Raw genomic sequence first — 15,149 nt, 5'->3', positions numbered from 1 at the left:
TACATAGCCTTTAAAGTCTTTTCTTGTAGCCTTTTTCAGAATGCACCACCTGCTTCTCAATATTCCATCTCCACTTTGCCCATTTAAGCTTACTTAAAGTAATTTGTGTCTTGTGTGTGTGTGTGTGTGTGTGTGTGTATATATATATATATATATATATATATATATATATATACATACATACATACATACATACACACACACACACACACACACACACACAATATTATCAAGGGACAGTAAACTGAGCTTGCAAAACTTGTCCAATAAATGACCAATCCATGCGGAAAAATGTTCCCCCGCATCTTACTGCATAAGCTACTGATGCATCAGCTAATATTGTTTATATTATCTGTCTAAGTAGATTATTCTAGGCAAGGGGGTACCATTCTGCAAAGCTAGTTTCAGCTTCTTCTTTTAAAATAACAATCTTTCCTCATAAAATAATTTAAGTGATGACATCTGATGTCATCTGGAGACCTAGATTTGTCAGTTTCCTTTCAGCTGTTCCCAGTTGTCACTATAAAAAGCTAATGGAATAGAACAGTGCCTTGGTTGCAGACAGGGGTGTTGTTATGATAGGGCCCACCTGGACACGCGCCCTAGATCTTCTGAGCAGCCCTAATTGTCATCATCTACTTTAATACAAGCCTGCTTCTTCCCTCTGGGCAAACTAGCCTTGCAGTTACTAATGAAGCCTTAGGAATCACTCCACCAGCAGACTAATAGGGAGTGTAATGTGAATGCATCAGCCTTTTAAACTAGAGGGGAGACTGCCACCTTTCCTTCCATTGTCTGCCCATTGTTTTCTCTCTCCCACCCTACTTTTCTACTCTTATGTGCTCACCGCTAGGAGCTTGCTTGCAATTACTTTTTGAAGAGGGAGAGCTCCATGTCAAATTCTGGTATTTCACACAGCATCTGATTTTACTGCCCCAAACTAGAAGCTTTGACTTCTGCAGAAATTTAGTAGCTTCAGCATAGTAGAAGATCCAATCAAACACCACAAACTTCTTTCTCTGCCTTCACTTTAAGTTTTCCTAAATAGCTGAACTCCTCAATATTATTCCAAAAAGGGGGTTAAGACTGTGTGACATCATGATCAAGGAAGTGGTAGAGCTCTTAAATAGGTTTTACAGTTTTAAAAAAGCAAGAAAAAGCCTGCAGCCACCTCGCTTATATAGTTAATTTGCGCAGTCCTTACAAAATCTCTTCAACCTCCTAAATTCCTCTGAACTGCTTCCTCTCTGAAAGGAGACAGTTGGCTTGGAGAATTCCCTCTCCCTCTTCATTTCCAATCACAATTATTTCTTCTTCTCTCCCCTATCTTTTCTTTCTCTTCTTCATTCCACCCAGAGCATGACTTGGGAATTCTGAAATTCTTTGGTAGGCAAGCGAAGTTTTGAACCGTATTTGACTTTATACAAAGAGACGCTCCTTCTCCTCACCTAAGTCTTCGAGAAAAGTGGGTTCACATGGTTGCAGAGGAACGAATCTGTGGTACTTTTGTTTGTCAGTATCATGCTACCTTCAGTATCAGAGGCAGTATGCCTATGTACACCAGTTGCTGGGAAACATGGGCAGGAGGGTGGTGATGCACTCATGTTCTGCTTGTGGGACCTGGTTGACAGCTGTTTGGCCATTGGTGAACAGAATGCTGGACTAGATGGACCCATGGTCTGATCCAGTGTGGCTCTTCTTATATTCTTATGTCATTAATCAGCTGCAGTAAAGGCTGTAGCTAGTAGAGCAGATGCTTGGCGTGCAGAAAGGCCCAACTACATGCAGAAAGAATTTGGACCCATTAGGCGCATAGGACAGACCATTTTAACCAGTCAGCACTCCTGCAGAAGTTTGAGCCAGCAGCCAGTCTAAAACTAACAAGAAAGTGATCCAACCATAACAGCAGAGTCACCAACTATGCCACTTCTGACTCCAAGATATCCTTTTGCATATAGGGCAATACACAATATTTTAAATCTGGCCCCATAATGGAATTGCATTATCATATTAAGCTGTTTTTGTATTTTTTCTCTCTCCCAGTATTCGTCACTTTACCAATGATGCACATTGCTTTTTCAATAGCAGCAAATAAAATTAAAATTGCATAAAGCATTTATACTGATCAATGCAAAATATTAACAATAAATACATGAATCTGATAAGTAATTGTCTGGTAGAAAATCTAGGGTTGGCTACTTCATCTGCCTCAGATCACTGTTGTATGAGAATGCCCACAGGGATAGAAAATGGAGAGCAAATCTTGTCCCCTTTTTCTTCTGTGTCAGTTGAAGTTCCCTGTATCAACACCAATTTAAGTGATGGGAAATAGATTCAAGGTAGATAAAACAAAGTACTTCTTCACACAACAAGTAAATAACTTACGCAATTTGCTGTTACAAGATCTGGCAGATGCCTTTAAAAAGGGATTAGGCAAATTCATGGAAGATGGGAAGAGCCAAGATAGCAAAACCAGTATTTTTCGAAATAGCAGTTGCCTGGGGGACAAAGGAGGACTGTTACCTTCATACCCTGCTTTTGGGATTCCTGGAAACAACCAACTACCCACAGATGAAAGCAGTCTGCTGGACTTTAGATGGACTTTAGTCTTGAACTAGCAGGGCAGTTCTTAAGTTGTTTAGCAGTAGAGGTGGAAAAATTGCACTTTACTTGCATTGTATCTCATCTGCCTTGCCACTACCCACCTAATCCAGTTTTGAGAGCCAAACTGTAGTTCCTTTTATGTAGATTGCTGCTTGGTTAATGCTTAATGATACTGGTGAAGTCAATTAACTTTACATGTTGACTTTGCAGCTTGTCTTGTTATAAACAAACAAAAACAAGCATGGAAAGATGTGAAATTGAAGGAAGAAAACTAAATTGTGTGTTATGTCTTAAGTCAGGTATGCTGAGTTTAAATAATCAAATGAGGGGGAAACAATCCCAATGTGTTGTATATCAAAATCCATTTTTTCTAAATTAAGTGAAAATGAAAGGAAACAGCTCTCAATTGTATAGTTGGATCTAATAGTAATTTTTCCAAGGTTTACAGCAAACATATTTTTTTAAAAAATACTTCAGACTGTACTGGCTTAGCAGACATCTTTTCTTCTCTGGTGTACTAGGCTGTAACATTAGAGAATGTTTGGGATGATGGAATAGGATTTCTTAAAATTACTTCACACTTATAGTGCCTTGGCATTGACAGATGGTCCATGGTGAACCTGGTTGGCTTTAGTGGAATCGTTTCCATGATGATTAACTTATTTTATTTATCTATTTCATTTCTATGCTAGCCAATAGCCAAAACTATCACAAAAAAATATTTTCAGTTTATAACAGAGATAACATTTTTGTGTGTTTTCTTTTAAAGCACACCTTAGAGGTGTGAACAGTAACTTTCCCCTTAGATTCCTGTTTCATCCATTCCAGAAATATTCAGAAAGGAGTTGAAGTAGAAGATTGCATGGAATTACTTTAATTCTATGTGAATCAATTCTTATTCCTAACAATATCGGAATAGACAATTTCAGTTTCCACATGTTTTCAAAATGATACTTAGCAGTGGATGTCTGATGATTGGTTGAATTGGTGTTTTAGAGAGAACCATCAAGTTCCACAGAGGTGGTTGGACAGCTATATGTTCTTTCAGCAGTTTTGGGGTCGATTCAAGTGATCTTTATGCTTTTGACTGAGACACTGCCCCCCAATTCTTCCTTCCAACACTTGGCACTAAAATGTCAGACTTAATTTTTTGGGCAGGTACTCAGTATAGATTACTAGCCATTCTGTAGAAACAGTAATCATTACAATTTGAAAATCAGACAGTATTAAATCTTAGAATTTGGCACCTTTTTTGCGGGGGTGGGGGTGGGCAAATTACATATTTTCTTACGGGCATCCAAGTAAATATATTAATTTATTTTGTGAACTGGCCTATAGATGTCAGTAAGGTAAGATCCAGATGACAGATGTCTACAGTAAATGAGGCTGCTGCTCATGGTCAATTTAAAGAGCCTGATAGTATTTTAAGATCTACTAATCGTACCCACCCACAGGGTAACGAGACTGAAAGTATAGTAAATAGAGGACACAAGCAGTGAGGGGCAGGGAAGTGCTTTACTTCTCTTTGGGGGGGGAACTATTTCATAAGTTCATTAGTAGCGATAAATGGATGCCAATTACAAGTACAATATTTAGCAAACTTATTGATTGATTGATTGCATTTATATCCCACCTTTTTTCCTCCAAGGAACCCAACACGGCATACATAATCCTCCTCCTCCTCTCCATTTTATCCTCACAACAACAACTCCGTGAGGTGGGTTGGGCTGAGAGTCTGTGCCTGGCCCAAAGTCACCCAGTGAACAGTTTTCAGTTTCTCTAGTTTTTCCCTTTTTATGTAAGGCTGCTACATGCTATAATTTCTACATAATAACACAATTAAATCACGTTGAGTGTGCTTTAATTTTCCCCTCAAATATTTAAGGTGAAATACATTGTGGTGCATTGGGCCAAAAATAATAATACTTTTTATTATTTACTTTTTAAACCCTAAACTTTACTAAATACAAATAAAATAAACATACTAAATTAGATCACTCTCTAGGGCAGCCTTACACAACCTGGAGCCCTCCAGATGTTTTGGAATACAGCTCCGAGCAAAAGCATCTCCAGGGAACCAGGTTGGGGATGGCTGCTGAGGGACATCGGAAACAGTTTCGATTCAAATTTACCTAGCAGATTAACCTAATTCAACATTTTCTGGAACACCCAAATCACTAAACACAAGTTTGGATCTGGAGCAAAATGTTGCAACACAAGTGCTGTTTTTCAGGATTGTAGCCAGCAGGCCATGCCCTTCCAGAATACTACTCCATTCTTTCTCATTTTCTGTTTTTTCTTTTCCAACTGACATTCAACATTTCATGAATAGTGAGCATGGGGGCAGGGTTGCCCTCTAACGTGTTTTTAAAAAGAAAGATTTATTGTAGCTCTGCAAGCCTCAGGATTTCGGCAAGCACCTGATACCTCCTCCTTGTTTCTCTGAAGTGCTATTTTGGTTTCAATCCTGTCAGCCTTCGCCACCTGAATTTGCTATTAGAGAGAGTGGCTTTGTTCTGTATAAAGAGTCTCCTGATTGTGATTTTAACATGTTCATAGAAGACCAAATTCTAGAGCTGCCTTTAGGATTGGGATGATATACTTACGGAGCAGTACTCTCAATGGCAGAGGCTCTTTTGTCAATCCTGATCCTCTCAAATACTTCTTGCAATCAATCATGTGTCTTTATTTTTTCCACTGCTGTTTACTTAGTCTAAGCTATTGCTGTTTTATTATTGTATGATTAACCACTTTTGGAACCACACCAGAGATCTCACTTTGTGGTGCAGGAAGGTATTTACAGTATTAATATTGTAATAATATAAATATTAGGATTTCTCAGACTTCTTAGCTAATCATTGCAAGAGGCTTCGCTCCCCTGCCCCCATACCTTTTCACAATATAGATTGACTTTACTTTTTAAAGGAAGAATATCCCCTTAAACGATGCATCCAGATATTTTATTTATTTTATTCCAAACATTTTATACTGCTCTTCAACTAAGGCTCCCTGAGTTGTTAACAAATATCAGCAATAAGACATTAATATATTAATATATTGCATGAATATGATTGCTATTCATGCCTAGTAATAGTTAATAGATTTCCCAGATTAATAGATTTCATATAAGTCATTTCCTGCTGGTTTTATTGTTTAATGGCTATTTTATTGTGATCATGTTTTATTCCTTTAAATATTTTAATTGATTTTACGTATTTTATTGTTGTAAGCCACTTTGTGAGGGCTTCTGCCCTGAAAGGCAGCCAAGAAATGTTTTAAATAAATAAAAATAAATGTCCCATTTCCTTGAACGTGGGAGGGAAACAGTCCTGGTAAGAAATTTTGGAAGAAATGGAAAGCTGAATTACAATATCCAACATGTCAGTCAATGAATAATCTAGTGTGAAAGCTAAGTAACACTGTATACGGTTTAGACATTTTGCATGGCTTGAATGTGGGAAACCAGGTTCAAATCTTGTGCAAGTATGAAGCCCACTAAGTGGCCTTGGAAAAGTGACGAATTTCCCTCTGACATCCCATTCCATTTGATAAGTTTGTTTATTATGTTGTTGTGAACCTAAAATGGGATAAATGCCACATGTTCTGCCCTGAGCATCTTCAACTAAGAAAAAGATGCAAATGTAGGAAGTAATTAACAGGATAACTTTGTATTAAGGCTTAAAAATACAAATCCATGCAGGTGCCATGGAATTGCTGCTATTAGCCCGGAGGACTGACTTGAGGAGGATATCTTTGGACACTCCAGATTTCACTGATATTGTTTTGCAATTGGAAGACATTCGGCATGCCATTGCTATTGACTACGATCCTGTAGAAGGGTACATCTATTGGACAGATGATGAGGTGAGGGCAATCCGCCGCTCTTTCATTGATGGGTCTGCTAGCCAGTTTGTGGTCCAGGCACAAATTGCACATCCTGATGGCATCGCTGTAGATTGGATTGCCCGAAACCTTTATTGGACTGATACTGGTACGGATCGCATTGAAGTAACACGGCTTAATGGGACTATGAGGAAGATCTTGATCTCAGAAGACTTGGAAGAACCAAGAGCTATTGTTTTGAATCCTATGGTTGGGTAAGACATTATTTTATTATAGGGGTTTAAAAATAATAATTTGAATATCATTTAATGGGCAGAAATACGTATCTCAGAAACCTATTTCACAATTCTAGAATACTTCAATAAGGGACAGGAAATTGGAGGCCTCACGGCTGATCTATTCCTCAAAGGCTGCCACCTCGCCTTCAGCATAGCCTCTGATCCCACCCTGCACCTAACATTCTATTATGCATCTAACCTGATCTTCTCCAACCCAATGCCCTCCACTTGTTTTGGACTTCAAAGAACTTGTCTAACACTCCCATCAACCCTCTCCAGCATGGCCAATGTCAGGAATGTTGGAAGTTGTAGTCTAAATCATCTGGAGGGTACCAACTTGGGGAAGGCTAATGTAGCCACTTTCTCCTAAGCTGAGAGCTCTTGTACTGTGTGAACCGCAATAGAGGTTTTGGACCCTTATTAAGCACATCGGTTGTTCCCAAGCATAAGCCATAACACAGGGAAATTGTGATGACTAAAGTAAACCAGAGGCCTCCTAAATATATGGATAAACAAATAGCCACCTTCAGAGGCAACTCTGCTTGGGTTTCCTGTGAGGTTTGCCAAATGATGTGAGCTGTCAATCAGGCTGCAGCTTGCTGACTGAGGCAGTAAAAAAGAGAGAGCCAGAAAAGCCCAGCTGACTTGATTCATAACATCTAGTCACGGAATCATTTGTACACTCTGTTTCTCTTGAATGTTTCTAGTTTATGGGATACTATTGTGTGTCCTCTTTGTTTTCACTAGATCTCTCCAGCAGTTGAACAGATTGTAATATTGGTGATTTTTTTGTGACCAGTTTTGGATATTTGGACCAGTTTTTAAATTGCTCTGCTCCTTCTTAGTGGTTGATTTTGGTTGATTTTAGGTGCAATATGGCATCGGAATGTGACCTACTTACATCATCTACAGCTGGGGTGGGCAACACATGGGCCACATGCCCCACAGCCCCATTTTTTTGAAAGAGATTTTATTTTATTTTTAAAGGTGTCCATAGTGGCTATGGAGCACCCAGACAGCCAAATTTAGCTTATTTTCAACAAACTGGTTTGCCCATTCCTAATCTATGTTTTCCTCTTTTCCTTTCAAAATATGCTAAACAGATGCAGATGTAGGTTGCAACTTTTGAGCATTAAATATTGTTCTATTTGAAATAACAAGTTTGCATTAATAAGAACTCTTTTTCGGATCTCTCTTGTCTGTTTAAAAGTGGAAAGAGGGAACTGCTTATTGATCTTAATTAATCTCTTCCAGCATATTGCTAGTGATGCTTAATGGTGTTCACTGTCAATGATTGTATGTTATAGACATTTATGTGAATTCCATAGCAGATTGCTATGGGTTTTCGGTTAAACTACATTCCACCTCTGCAACTCAAATCTATAACAAGTTGGCTTTTATGAACGAACACACACACACACACACACACACACCAATCCACGAATGGTGTGTTCTTTGTGATGATAGCATTTTACTGTACCTTATCTGTTTATCTTTCAGCTACATGTATTGGACTGATTGGGGAGAGGTTCCGAAGATTGAGAGGGCTGCATTAGATGGATCAGACAGAGTTGTACTCGTGAACACTTCCCTTGGTTGGCCAAATGGATTGGCATTGGATTATAATGAAAACAAGATATACTGGGGAGATGCCAAAACAGACAAAATTGAGGTCTGTTACATTCATTTTTACCTATCTAAAATTCAAGATACTTCCCTGAGGCAGGCTATTATGAATTTGTGTTGATAGCTCAGTAAGCTATAGTTACATGTATTTTATGGTGTTTGCGTTTGTGTTGTACCCCGCCTCGATCTAGAGGGAGAGGCGGGTAACAAATAAATATATGATGATGATGATGATGCAGCAACTTGAAATGACATTTAGAAACAGAATGAGCTACTGGTGAATTCTGGTATTAGTATTCTATGCTGACTTTCTCTTGAGCCTTCAGCAAGTATCTAAAATTCTACATTATTTTTCATGGTCTATTGAATACAAGGTCAAAGTTGTTCAGTTAGAATGAGTGCTTTAAAACAGAGTGTATTGAGAAAGGAATTGTTATATAGCACCATCAGCTATAGAAACACATAGCTCTTACTAGTGTAGCTGTTTTGCATGTTTCCATCAGCTTGGATTTCCAGTTTTGAACATTACAGTTTCATATTCATTAGTCTTTCTGTTCACAGCTCTAGAGATTGGAATGACTGTAAATCCCACATTCTTTGCGTTCAGATGACACAATAGTCAACCGTGTGTTAATAGTCAATTCCACAAATGACTATTATGTTGTCTTGGGAGTACCCCCTAAATAGTCATCCGTGGAGTTGACTATTAACACATGGTTGACAATTGCCCACCCCACCCACTCAATGTCCTCCCCAATGAATAGCAGTGCTGGTTCCCATGAGAATCCCCCTCCGTGCCAGGTTCCCCGAATGCCAGGTCCTGGTTTGAAGGGGGATTCTCATGGGACGTGCCATCCCTGAGTGGGGCACCAAGAACGGGGAGGGTGGGGCACAAACTGTCAAACACCCCACCCTCCCCATTCTGAAGCAGCAGGGGAAGTCCATCCACGCGCCCCCCTCCTTCGTTCAACAGAAAGTGGTGGAGAGCGGGGATGAGGGACGCAAAGGTCTTTGCATTGCCCAACCCAAGTTCCCCAAAAGTGGTGGAGAACAAGGACGGGCATGCAAGCCTGTGGCTTTCAAGCTGGTAACGTTCTCCTAAGCCAAGCTTGGAAAATAACTTCAGAGGCTCCTAAAAAGCTGCCAAATTCTTTTTCCATTCCCATCAGAACTAATAGGCCCATTCATTCCTATGTCAGCAGGAATAATGCTCCTGAGATTAGGATGATTTTTCTGAGCCTTTGGAAGAACTCAGGAAATTTCTGAGTTTATCCCAGGGAAGCGTTCCCATCTCTACTAAATAGGTAAAGCTTTTCCATCTGTACTAAATTACAACTCAATGACCGACTTCGGATGATACAACAGTTGCTTAAATATTCCACTGTTGAGTATGGTGTTGCCTGGCGAGCCTTTTCCACACAACGGTTGGTTATTTCCCAGAATGGTGTTCAGAGTTGACTATCTGCACAACCGTTGATTATTGTGTCATGTGAAGGGCTCTGTTAACTATTTCACGTAACTACAGAGTCACGAAGCAAGAGCAGCAGAAACCCCCTGCCGCTCTAGCCCAGCAGAGCTCTGTAGGCATGCGTCATCCTCTCATGAAGCGCATGAGGAGCTGGCGATCATGCCGTCCCTGCGTGGGACACCATGATCTGCAGCTCCCCACACATTTCCCAGGATGTGCACATCCCATCCCTGGGTGGGGCAAGGTGCCGTGCTTCCTGGGATGTGCACAAACAGAGATCAGGGCAGAGGGGTATAAGGATCTCTCCTGCGGCTACAATGTCCAACCGCATGAGAAATCCCCCCTCCACCCCAATAGCCACATGTCTAGCTGCAGGAGAAATCTATCCACACATCCCCCTTTGCTTAACACAAAGTGGTGGAGAACGGGGACAGGACACACAAAGATCTCTCCTGTGGCTTTCAAGCTGCAGGAGAGATCCTTGCACGCCCATCCTTGTTTTCCACCTTTTGGGGGAAATGGGGATGGGGGATGAAAAGATCTTTGTGCCCCCTGTCCCCATTCTCCACTACTTAATACTGTTTTTTTTAGTTATTTTTGTTCTTGCTTCCTACGAATGCTACCCTTACGTATGAAATAGTCAACTTTTTCTTGCTACATTCTTGGCTTAATTTTAGACCCCATTTTCCCATATACTTATTGTCATGGCTGCTGTCCACAGTTGCTTGCACAGCAATCAGGAAGTATTTAAGTATATGGGTAGTCCTGACATTGTGGTTAGCAACTATAGGCCCAGCTCCTTGGAAGATACGATGGCCTTTTTATGATCCTTCGTGAATGTGAGCGCAGCAGCCACCCTGTAGACACATAAAAGGGTCTTAGAATACACCTTTTTGTTGGTTAAGCCAAAGCATTATTGTATCGGAAGCTTTTGAGGAGGAAGTTTAGACGACAAGGGCATATACTTTAAAGCAAATTTTAAATTAGAATTTGTTTTACTAAGATCCCTGGGCTGTATATTGATTTCAAGTTTAATGCTTTTGTCCAAATTGTGATAGTCACTAGCTTCATTGCGTTCCCCGCCCTCATTCCTCCAAAAGTAGTGGAGAATGGGGACAGGGGGCACAAAGATCTTTTAATCCCCCATCCCCATTTCCCCCAAAAGGTGGAAAACAAGGATGGGCGTGCAAGGATCTCTCCTACAGCTTGAAAGCTGGCGTCCCTCCAAGAGTCAGTAATGACTCTGTGCTTGCACAAGAGGTTCCTTTCCTTCCCCCCCCCCCTGAGTTTTCATGCAGGGGTTTGATGGTAGATCAGGTGCCTCCTGACTGGGGGAGGCTGCATATGAAGTTTTGTTGTGATACTGCAAACATCTAGTGTTTCAGAGGTGAAATAGCACCACTACTCGGACAGGGAGGACTACAACAGGGCAGGGGGCAGAGGGTTGAGTCAAATTACACACAGTAGCTGTATTATTATTATTATTATTATTATTATTATTATTATTATTATTATTATTATTATTTTATTATTATTATTTACATTTATATACCACCCCATCACCGAAGCTCTCAGGGCAGTTTACAAAAGTTAAAAACAATGAACATTAAAAACAGATATACAAAATTTTAGACCACCAAAAGTATAAAAAGCAACAATATCCATTTAAAACAACTCTTCTTGGGTCAGTTAAAAACTCAGCATATGCTGTTAAATGCCTGGGAGAAGAGAAAAGTCTTGACCTGGCGCCGAAAAGATAACAATGTTGGCTCCAGGCGAGCCTCGTCGGGGAGATCATTCCATAATTGGGGGGCCACCACTGAGAAGGCCTTCTCCCTTGTTGCCATCCTCCGAGCTTCCCTCGGACTAGGCACTCGGAGGAAGACCTTAGATGTTGAGTGCAGTGTACGGGTAGGTTCATGTCGGGAGAGGCGTTCCATCAGGTATGGTGGTCCCAAGCTGTGTAAGCTACTCACAGTAGCTTATTAGCCCACGTGTGGCAGAGGATCATGGGCTATTTAAAACATAAGCTACTGTGAGTAGTTTATTTGTGACATCTGAATGTAGCAAATGAAAATATCTGATTTTTCTCATTCAATTTACAATGCACAGTCTACATTAAAAAAAAACCCTGCTTTCTTTGGCTGAGGTGTATGTCATATTTATGTCATAGCTGAGATGCCTTTAGTGAGGGAAGTGGTACTTGGTACCCATGAATGCTTAGGAAATTTTGCACTGTTGGGAAAGATGTTTAAAATTAGCAATAGCTATTAATTCTCAGCATGTATATTTAGATTTGTGCCTGGTGACAATATTTTATATGATTGTGTTTATAATATATGAAATGAATTTTGGAGCATTGTGAACTATATAGAATGATATGAAGTCCTAAAGGCTTCCAAAGCTGCATAATAAATAGTCATATTTTTGCTTCCTGGCATGCAGTATTACTCAGATAATAAGCTTGCTGCATCACCAGAAAAAGGGAGATGCCTCTTTCAAAGACAGATTTTGTGTCTTGATTCTCCCCCCCCCCCCCCACTACTGCATATGTGAATTCCCCCCCCCCTTCCCTTTTCTTTAAGCTTACTGATTCATGCTGCATGGTTGAGTAGCCCCCAGATAATAAAGCATCAGCAGGGGCTAATGGAGACTGGTGGGGGGTTCAGCGGGGAGCTTTTGTTCCCATTTTATCTGGCAGCCTGCAGCAGGCAGAGAAAGGCTGTGGCTCAACAGCTTCCTCATTTATCTCGATCAGGTTTCACTGCTGATAAACGTCTATTGAATTGGATGGCTTCTATTGTGCTTACCAGTGGGGAAGATTTCTCATTGACTTGCGGTTTTCCCCCTGCCGTGCCACGAGGTTAAAAATGTATGATCTGCTTTGTTAAAATGGCTTTATATATTTATTTATTCCCTGCTTTAAGGTGAATACAGGGTAGGGTGGGTTTTCCCTTTTGGGTGAGCTAGTCACGTACACTACCTTTCTTAAGACACGGGCCAGCATTGGTGTACCAGTTATATGTGTGTTGTGCATCTTTGCATATTAAAAGCGAGCTATATCTTCCAACTGGCTTCCCTTGTTTTGAGCATATGCTTTTGCTTTAGTTTTTCCTTTTATCCATTTTCCTGTTCTCTATTCTTCCCTCGTTCAATGAAGACAAAACACACGCTAACACCTTCTAGTGGTGAATTTTGGGAAAGCTTCTTTGCTTCCCAAAATAGAATTCGCCATCGTCTACTAATTTGCAGTACAATTTGTAGTTTTGCCATGTGATTTCTGACTGAAATTCTCACGATTCTCCTCAGACTGATGCTAAAACACAAAATATGTCTGCCTCCTAAGCATTTGTATTCATTACTTGAGGAACCCCCCTTACTATAAAGCTAACAGATAACCATATCACACATGGACAGGCAAATCTATTTGTTTCACAGAAGCTAAGCTCAACAGGGAGTTGCCTGCCAATCTGGTCTCTCTATGATACACATGCATGCAAACCATTTTTAAAAAATATTCACAGATCAGTTGTTTAGGCGTTCTCTAAAAATATCTTAAGCTCTGTGCTTACATTCCTTTTAGTATATGACTGAATGTGTGAATGAGGAATCAGGATTGCATTGCTGCACTATGAACCTGGAGAGATCAAGGATGGGGGCAGGAAGGCACAGTTCCAATCTGCTTTTTCTCTCTCCTCCCATGCATTTATTTGTACATTAATATGAACATCTGCACATTGCTTATAGTGCATAACTAAACATGTAATGAATGAAGGGGCCTGGTTGTGTATAATGATTAAGAAAACAAATTGGGAGAGGGGAGTATTGTTATCATAAGAGTTCTCCATTTAATATTTTTGTGCTGAACTGGAAGCCTCCAATTTTGTTTCCTAATTTAAAAACCTCTAACGCAAGTTAGACTGTTGTTTCCTTCCCAGCACAATGAATCTGAAACTGCGATCGGTCACAGTATTGTGCCATGAGAGGGATGATGTGTGTCTTGAAAAACAAAGTTGTTCTTTTGGTGCTTCTGCCAGTCTGTGTTTCTGTGCATTACACTGTTATGACTGAACCCTGACTAACCGCACAAAAAGGGTGGGGTGGCAGGCAAGATGAACTAGGCCACCCCATAGCTGCAAGGAGAATGCCTGCGTGCTGTTCTACAAGTGCAAGCTGATTAAGAAAGCAAAGATTAATTTTTTGGAAGCTAGAGTGAAATGTTCCTCCTACTCAGCTCCAGTGCCAATCAGTTTGTGGGTGGGACAACAGCCCTTTTGCAAAAACACTCCCACCCACCCCCGCCCAATTATGTGATTGATTTTCCACTTCTTGTTCTGCGATTGTGCCAGCTGCTGCTGCTATGCTACATGGGCTGCTAGGAAGGGATTGCTCGTACTACAGCATCATTTGATAAATTGCACATGTGCATGCACAATACCGATAAAGCAAAAGAAAATGGCTTCCTTCCTGGAGGGTTTGCTGCTCTGAAACTGGACATGATGGTTGTGGTTGTTGTTTTAAAAGGAAAGGCGTAGCCTTTGCAAGCCAAGCAACAAAGCCAACCCCCAACAGGGATGGGTTGTGAGGGCGCCCAGCCACTGCGGTTCAATTTTTCCTTCCACCTATTGCTGCGTCCCAATACCCTCTCTCCATCGCATGGGACCACAAAATTCAATTTGCCAAGCCGGAGCAGTGTATTCTCAGAGCCTTTCGGGGTGGGGGCCCTCAGCTTTGGGATGGTTCACGCATGCAGCAGTTAAAATTGTTCTTTTTAATCTTTTTCCTTAACTTCTTCCTTGCCTACAGCAAAACGTAGACCAGCTAAGTTAGTGTGATTGGGATTGCAGCCTTTTTGTGTCTTAAGCAACTTGAAAGAAGAGGGAGGGATGAAATTTTACAGTTTGTTTCTTTTCCTTCTTGATGGTCATCATTCCAAAACAAAATAGAAATATGTAAGAGTTTGTTGGTGTAATTCTTCAGGATTTACAGCACAAACTTATGCATGCTTACTCGCATGTTCAATGGAGCTTCTTCCCAAGTGAGTGTGCGTAGAATTGCTGTCTTAGCTGTCTCCCTAGGGTCTCTGTAAATTTAATCTGCACATGGGGTAGAGGAAGCATCTTGTATCTAGTGCACATATATGCAATGTGTGCACATAGGAAGGAACCATCAATATACTGCAAGTCATTTTATGTCCTAAGGAGGCTTCTTTTGAACTGTTTATAATACATTGTAAGACAATTCTTTTCCCAATCATATCTTATTGATTTATTTTATTACGTTAAAATTCCACTTTTCCTCTGGGAGAGAAATGTGGGCTATATGATCCC

General features: G+C 40.5%; 1 protein-coding gene across 1 annotated transcript in view; it reads left to right on the top strand.

Annotated features, from left to right (window-relative positions):
* Positions 1-15,149, top strand: part of LRP6 (LDL receptor related protein 6) — a 161,016-nt gene that overhangs the window by 74,093 nt on the left and 71,774 nt on the right. Inside the window, exons 6-7 of the mRNA XM_063134374.1 lie at positions 6,305-6,701; positions 8,226-8,397. Of these exons, the coding sequence (XP_062990444.1) occupies positions 6,305-6,701; positions 8,226-8,397 (569 nt within the window). The remainder of the gene's footprint in view (positions 1-6,304; positions 6,702-8,225; positions 8,398-15,149) is intronic.

Source organism: Elgaria multicarinata, chromosome 9 (assembly GCF_023053635.1).
Source record: "Elgaria multicarinata webbii isolate HBS135686 ecotype San Diego chromosome 9, rElgMul1.1.pri, whole genome shotgun sequence".
Lineage (NCBI taxonomy): Eukaryota > Metazoa > Chordata > Lepidosauria > Squamata > Anguidae > Elgaria > Elgaria multicarinata.
The sequence above is the reverse complement of the archived record's forward strand: the minus strand, read 5'-3'. Positions and strand labels throughout refer to the sequence as shown.